The sequence below is a fragment of the Octodon degus genome, unplaced genomic scaffold (assembly GCF_000260255.1).
Source record: "Octodon degus isolate 3935 unplaced genomic scaffold, OctDeg1.0 scaffold00011, whole genome shotgun sequence".
NCBI lineage: Eukaryota > Metazoa > Chordata > Mammalia > Rodentia > Octodontidae > Octodon > Octodon degus.
The window spans coordinates 28,122,325-28,130,130 of NW_004524587.1; the positions used below are offsets into that span (position 1 = coordinate 28,122,325).

The 7,806-nt window shown below is 37.2% G+C and overlaps 1 protein-coding gene across 1 annotated transcript in view; it reads left to right on the forward strand.

Annotated features, from left to right (window-relative positions):
- Nucleotides 1-228: 228 nt before the first annotated feature.
- Nucleotides 229-7,806, forward strand: part of LOC101574576 (liver carboxylesterase 1-like) — a 30,078-nt gene continuing 22,500 nt past the window's right edge. Inside the window, exons 1-2 of the mRNA XM_023709374.1 lie at nt 229-349; nt 5,224-5,431. Coding sequence (XP_023565142.1) covers nt 238-349; nt 5,224-5,431 — 320 coding nt within the window. The 5' untranslated portion in view covers nt 229-237. The remainder of the gene's footprint in view (nt 350-5,223; nt 5,432-7,806) is intronic.

Here is a 7,806-nt window from a genome sequence, read left to right on the forward strand (position 1 = left end):
AAAAGAAAAGGATAAAACAACTGCTGTGTTAATTTGGGTCTCTGTAGTCTGATATTTGAATAAGGATTGTTCAGATAAAAGAGAAAGTCTAGGTGGATGTTGTTTGAGGGCTTCAGGGACACATGGAGAAGTTTTTTGGAAGAGGGACAGAGTTTCTGTTATTTTAGATTATGTAATTGACTTGGGAGGTAAGAATGTGACGAGGATGGGGGCGGATCTGTGATCTGGGACAGAACTATGTATTTTTGTCGAACACCAGAGAGACTTCACTGGCTCAGGAGCTGCTATCCTTCCATAATGTGGCTTTACTCAGTGCTAACAGCGTCTCTTGTTGCTTCCATAGTCTGTGGTGAGTATTTTTATACTTGATCTTAGCCAAAAGACTGAGAAGCAATTGTGGTGAGTACTTTTGAAGTACAAATGATGATAGGATGAATTGGATAGACATCCTTGTCATAGAGGCTGGCAAGCATGGATTTAGGACAAAGCAAGAGGAATAGGTCTTCATGTACAGTAGCATTTTCCTTTGGATTTTTTAATTTTTTTTTAAATAATTTTATTGAGAAATAAGTAGCAATAAGACAGCTTTAAGACCAATTAGAAGGACAGTTTCAATAATTAACACATTGCATATAGTTGTCTTCTTAGTGCTTATTCATAGTACAAGATGCAAACATGATATCCTGTCCACAAACACTATTAGTACAAATCTTTCTAGCAATTGAATTAAGAGAATGTAGCTGTGTATCTATCCTCACTATTTTGAATATACAGACAAAATGGTCCTTCATTTGTATCCCCTTTTTTGTTTAGTTTTGTCAGATGTGGGTATTCCATTGTCATTTAAATATTGTAGGTGAGTGAATTCAGCTAAATAGTCCAATATAGTCCACTAGTCCATAATAATAGTGGGTTATCTGTGGGGCTGACAATATCAGAAGTTGTTGTCATCCACATAGCTGACACTGACTAAGGATCTACAAACTGAGGCACAGGGTTTCAGGATAAATCCTGAGGGGATATGACTGACCTTGTCAGATACAAAAGTTACATTTCTTGTTATATAGGTCTTGCTTTTTCTTGTTCTTAACTATCCAGCAGAAAAGTATAAAAAAGAAGTATAAAAGTAAAGCCATATTAATATGCTGTGCTGTAAAATCCTCAAGTCAGCAATTTCCTCTGGCTTTTGAATTGAATTTAGTTACAGCCTATGTGGACCAGACTCTGTCAAGAGCAAGGGAGGATGAATGCTCAGCTGTAGGCACCAGGATCAGAACAACTAAATTTAGCTTATTGGAAATCCATGCCTCTTCTTTGAGGATTTGTGAGAGCCCACTTCGTCTTCCTTTTGATGCATAGTCCTGATCTGGGAGCTTATGGTGGGTGACCTGGAAGAATAATAAAGACATGGACTCTGGAGCCAGAGTGGTGATCTGAATCTATCCCTCAGCTTCTGGACTGCATGTCCTTTGTACAGTACTTGTGTCTGCTTTGCCTGGGTTAGCTCATTTCTAGAGAAGGATGACAATGATACCTACTTTAGAGAGCTCCTATGAGGATGAAATGTGTGGCTATTTCTAAAGCACTTAGCATAGGGTTTACACAGTAGGAAGTAGGAGAAAGGGAAGAATAGAGGAAAAGCTTGATTTAAATGGTAGAGTGTTAATAGGAAATTTACGGTGCAGTCAAGTCCACATATCGGGGTCTAATGGCCCTGAAAATGTAATTTGCTACTAAGCGTTCCCAAGGAGGATCTTTGTCACTGTGTTAGGGACACAAAAGGAAGCAGCAGGATCAGTCAACAGGCAGAGGAAGAGGGTGCACTATGGACATGGGATTTCATTGTGATTTTCTCTGAGTAGAAGAGAAGAAAGTGGAAAAGCTGATGTATGGTTGGCTTCTTGGATTTTAGGGGTATAAGTCCCTGTTTCTAGTGTTCTCAAGCCTGAATCTGGGACATTAAAATACGTGTATGGTGTCCCAGAGTATGACATGCTGAAAATGAAGGTGTGGACTTTGGATTACTTGGATTCAGGGAGCAATAATGCCTCCACTATCATCAAAGCCTCATACCAAAAAAAAAAAAATCAGATATAGAAAATTAAAAGTTATTGAAACATTGCACAACTGTTCAAATAGTTATGCAATAAGTGACCTCCACAAAATCCATATCCTGTTTTGGACAAAGGCACTGAGACTCTGGAGACACATGATCTCCCACTGGCAAAATGAAACACAGTCAAATATTGCTTCCTGAATCCAGTGTCCAAACTCCAATTTTTCCATCTTTAGAAAGTTCACACTGGGTGTTTACAAATCTTATTTGCTTATCTATTAGATGGCTATCTTAACACTAACCCAGAATGGCTTCTCTGAGGAACTGGATATGTATGTCATACACAGTAAGTGCTCAATATGGGCACCTTCCATATGACATAGCAGTGGGAGCTGTATACAGTATTTCTGTTCATAGATCCCACTATCTTATACCACATTTTTATGTTGGACAGTCTGGCTTCTATCTGCTCATTTTAGGTTGAAAGTCATCACTAGTCTAACATGAAACAAGCCATTTCTTTTGACACATTATCTTCCCTTGCCTATTTGAAGCCATTAGCACTCCTGCCAACCCCTCCTATTTTCCCTGGGCTATCCTGATGTTCTGCCTTTCTATTCAGAGCACACCACTCTGGTGTGCGCTCTTTGCCTCATTTGCAGCTATATCTATGCTTCATTTTTAGCCTTTTCTGTTCTTTCACATGAGTCTACTGTGCACTCTCAGCTTCAGGAAGATGAATATGCTTGCTCTGTACCACTTTTTTTCAGTCCTATGGTACCCTCATCCTATGAAATCTTTCCAGAATTCTCACTGACTTCCTCTAATGTGGAGCCAGCCCCATATATCTGTTCTTTAATCTTTCCCTCTCCCTTCCACAATCTCTACATCTGGAAAGGAGGACCAAATCCTCCTTCACAATTCTTCATTTACATTTCCCTATTGCTTCATTATTAGTAAAATGGTTTTATTTTCATTGTAGAAATCTTGAAACATATAAACAAAGCAATCTCCAATATTGGAACCCAAGGGTATTTCAATTCACATGCTTTCCAGGAAGGTCATATCTAGTATGATTAATAGTATTTAGCTATAATATTAAAGTAAAGAACTATGGAAATGATTTTAATGAAAAGTATGTACATGTGATCATAAGTTCATTTCCATAAATACTTTCCAGTTATTGACTATTCTTATGATGCAGATGTTCCTCAACTTACAATACACAAATATCTTGATAAACTCACTTTTTAAAAGTTGAAAAATCATAAATTAAAGCTTCATAAGTTGAGGACTGTTTGTTCATGTCCCCTGAAATTTTATCTTGCTGTTATTTGTAATAATTAGTAATAACAGCAGCATATCATTGACAATAAATAACAGCAACAGACCATAACTGCTCACATTATGGAATCATTACAGAAATTCCTCATTTCATGACCAAGTTCTAGTCCAGCAAGTAGGTCCCTTAAATGAATTGGTTGTTAAATGAATTGTATAAAATATTCAGAATCAAAAAGTCAAAGGAAACTTCTATTTGATAACTTTTCATACTTTTTATAATTCTTACATGCAGCATTATAATGTGCAACGGATCATAACATTATAATACTATACAGTAAAATCAATGAAAATTATAGTACTCTAAAAACAAGGGGTACTGTACAAAAATAGCACTAGGGCTCTAAATGCAAGAAGTGCAGATCTCCACACACAAAAAAACATGGTATGTAAGTCAGATCAGCAGGGTGTAAGTCTGAAGATCAGATCTTGGTTGCAAGTCTAAACAATTGTTAAATAGGTAGGTCATTAAACAAGAAATGTCTACATTGATAACATGAGATATACTATTTTTTAACCTGCTTTGTAATAGAGCTTCCAATGTCATTGACTATTCACTCCTCTATCAGACAAAATCTATATTATTGTTCTCTTTCCTAGCAAGCCACTGTAGAAGGGTGTTAATATACTGCTTTATTCTGAAGCAGGGAAGCAGGTGGATGAATGAATATGAATCATGCATTATGTGTAATGATTTGATATTTTAAGATTATGAAGCCCAGGAAAGACAAAGTCCATTGGGTAGTCATGACTGGGAGGCTCACAATTTACCTTATTCTTTTAGGAAGTTTATGTCAGTTTACTCTGGCCTCCAAGCATGGGGAAACATGATTGATGAGAAAGGTGCAGAGAGATGAGAAACAATTATGTGCTCCTCTCCAATGGAGTAAATGTTTCAGACAGAAAGGATTACCATGCTGAGAACTTCTAGAATATTCTGGAAGCTCATTGTGTACTTTAGTAGAAAACTGTCCCTGCTCCTTATCAGTCAAGCATAAATCTTTGGATTGGAATTTAAGGCCTGACCTGCTAGACACCACTTTACTTCAAGATTATCTTCCACTCACTATAGACTCCATCTAGTCATACTCAGGTTTGTTTTTTCTTTCTTCTTTCTTTCCTTTTTTTTAAACCAGGGATTGAACTCAGGACCTTGCACTTGCCAGTTAGGTGCCTATGACACTGCACTATATCCTTGATCCAATCTACTCATCTTCAAAAGTCATTTACTCCTTTCCAACCTGGTCCTGGGTTGGTTGTCTTTATGTCTCTTCATATCATCTTTCTTCTTTAACTCCCTTTATGCCATTCCTTGTTCACTCTACCTCCTCTGTGTTGATATCAGTCTGACTTCACTGCCTCCTCCAACTTCTTTAGCACTTTTCTGTTTCTAAAATCACAGAAGTTCTTGCTTCCTGACTTGAGACATAGTATGTGCATAACTTCTGCTTCCTGAAAGGTATCACCTCCCTACAGAACTTGGGTCACCACTGGGCATCACATCAAGAGTGAAGCTCAGCACCCAGACACTAATGGATAGACACACACAGAACTCATAGATAGGAAAACAAATATATTTTCCATTCCAGGCAGCTCCTCTCTTTTTGTGTTTGTTTGAGCCTGTGTACTTTTACATCTCCTATTCTAATGTATTCATTAAAGTAACCCCCTAAGGAAGGAAAGATATTGTTTCTTATTCACATATTACTGAAGAAACTGAAGCCTAGAGAGTTGTGGGCACTTATCTGAGGTCACCTGACTAGAAAGTGGATGTAAATTTTATCACTTTGTCCTCTGATGGGTCCTCCTTTCCTCTCCTTGATCAGTGGAACACCTACCTTCACCACCTGTGGTTGATACAGTACATGGCAAAGTCCTGGGAAAATATGTCAGCCTGGAAGGATTTGAACAGCCTGTGGCCATCTTCCTGGGAGTCCCTTTTGCCAAGCCCCCCCTGGGATCACTGAGGTTTGCACCTCCTCAGACTGTGGAACCATGGGATGATGTGAAGAACACTACCTCTTACCCTCCTATGTAAGTTGGTGTGGTGACCTTTGATATCTTTTCCCAATGGTGTTTTCTCAGAATGACATAGGAAAGGGTGAAGACAACCCTCCAATTGGTTTATTTTCTTTGGAATTCTTTAGAATACTTTAGACTCTTCAAAGTGTTCTCACAATATAACAGCTTTCTAGAGGCCTTCATTCTGCACAAATTATTAAACACCTGATACATTCTAAGCATGATCTAGATGCTGAGAATCCATAAATAAAGCAAAAATCCCTATCTTCTTTGATCTTGTATCCTATGGAGAAAAAGAGATAATGAACAATATGCAGGTAATACTTGAATCATGTACATGGAGAATGTGCTAGAAGTGTTAAAAATAAGCAGTGGAAGAATTCCTCCCACATGAGGAAGAAAAGTAATCATTTTGTCTATTCTCTTGCCTTGGGCCTTGACTTGGCTGGGACTGGATGGGTGAGGAGTTATAGAGCATAAAAATGTTTATTTACCCAGTTCAGACTCACAGTTGTGTATTAATTCCTAGACACACTGAGTCAATGAGGGAAAATTCCTGACTTTCCAGATGGCCTCGTAGCTACTCCCAATGCACCCTACACACAAACAATATCAGTTCAGAAATTATTTTTCTCAGCAGATTACCTCTGCAGATTCATTGGGTCTCTATTCTGGCTTCCTTCCTTTCTTTTAAAAATAATATTCATTGTTCTTACTTCCTGATTGCAAAAATAATACAGACATATAGGAGAAAAGCTGGATAATGTAGAGAAGCAAATATGAAAGAAATAAAACCAGGCATTAGACTGCCACTAAAGGGTAATTGCTGTTAGTATTTGAGATCATGTTTTCCAGTTTCTTGTACTTTTCTCTCCATTGAAAATGGATCAGGATCAGAGTGTGGATGACTTTCTTTTCACTGATCAGTGTTACAGAAATATTCTATGCCATCAAATATCACAGCCTGACATTTATTAGTTGTATACATGCTGATATTAAAAGGTTATTTGTGAATATTTTCTTAAACTTATTTAGAGTCATTAAATAGCTTTTAAAGTTCTTCCAATTTTAAATAACATTATATTGAACAATTTTAGCTAGATCAGCATGCACATTCATGAAAATTATATGACACATTGTAAGAAATGACATTTAATTTTTGTGTAATTTTCCTCCAGATATATGTAAGCTGTGTACATTCCTTTAATTCTTTTAAGAAAACTTAGATTCAGAGGACTTGCTGATATTTGAGTTTATTAAAAGAATGACTTTGGCTTTTGTACAAACAACATAACACAATAATCATAAATATAATTTTGCCCTTTATTTTGAGATTACCTAAATACTAGAGAAGTTGAACTCTCTTTCTGTTTTGACATTTGAATCTCTTTTTAAAGAATCTTAACGATGTATGGGAAATTCTTAGTTTGGAAATACAACTGCCTTGTCTACTGTCTCCACCTCTGCCACATGACAGCTATTGTCCTGGACCTGGGAGCCTCCATGAATTCTTCTTTACCCTGGGGCAGTGCCTACCACTGATTTGACTGCCATCTGAGAATATTGCTTATAGTGTAGTTGTAAATATGCACAGTAAATAGCATAAATCTTGGTTGATCTTGATCAGACTAATCTTTCTGTATCTCATCTGTAAAATGATGTTAATAATAGAATCCATGTGTGAAGTTGATCTGAGGATACAGTGTGCTGTCACTACAAAGAATTTCAATCAGTTCTTGTTATCCTCTGAACACTTGAGAGTTCTGGAGATCTAAACCATTTCAAGAATATATAGAGGTGCAATCCTTCATAAAACTCAAGGTTAAACTTTTGTGTGTGTGTGTTTTAGGGAAGTGTCTACAAGGTGTTCAGGGTCTCACCACTAGATTGGACTCATAGTGATCCACCTGTTTATAGCCTCCCAAGAGCTGGGACTACAGGCTCGAGTCACCACACCCAGTCTCAATTGCTGACTCAGCATGCCGTGGGGGCGGGGCTAGCATGGCAGGCTGGGGGATCAAACCCCATCCCCTTCGCCTGCTTGCAGGCACTTACCAAACTTTTATAAGACCTGTTTTGATTATATATTACCTGCTTCACAATTGAGCCTTATTCATGTCATAGCTTTTTGGCAGTATGCACATTTGTGAACAACTGTTTATAACAATTCAATACTCAAAGAGGAAAATTAGATGAAAATTTTTAACAAGCACTTCGAGAACTTAGTACGAATTGCAGTCACTTTCATTGAACCAGATATTGATGCAATAGTCTCACAAAACAAAGTAAAATATTTTACTAGATTTGTTTTATTTGCTGTCTTATTTTATTTATTTATTTTAATTTATTTTATTGAGAAACAAATAGTAATGAGACAGTTTCAAAAC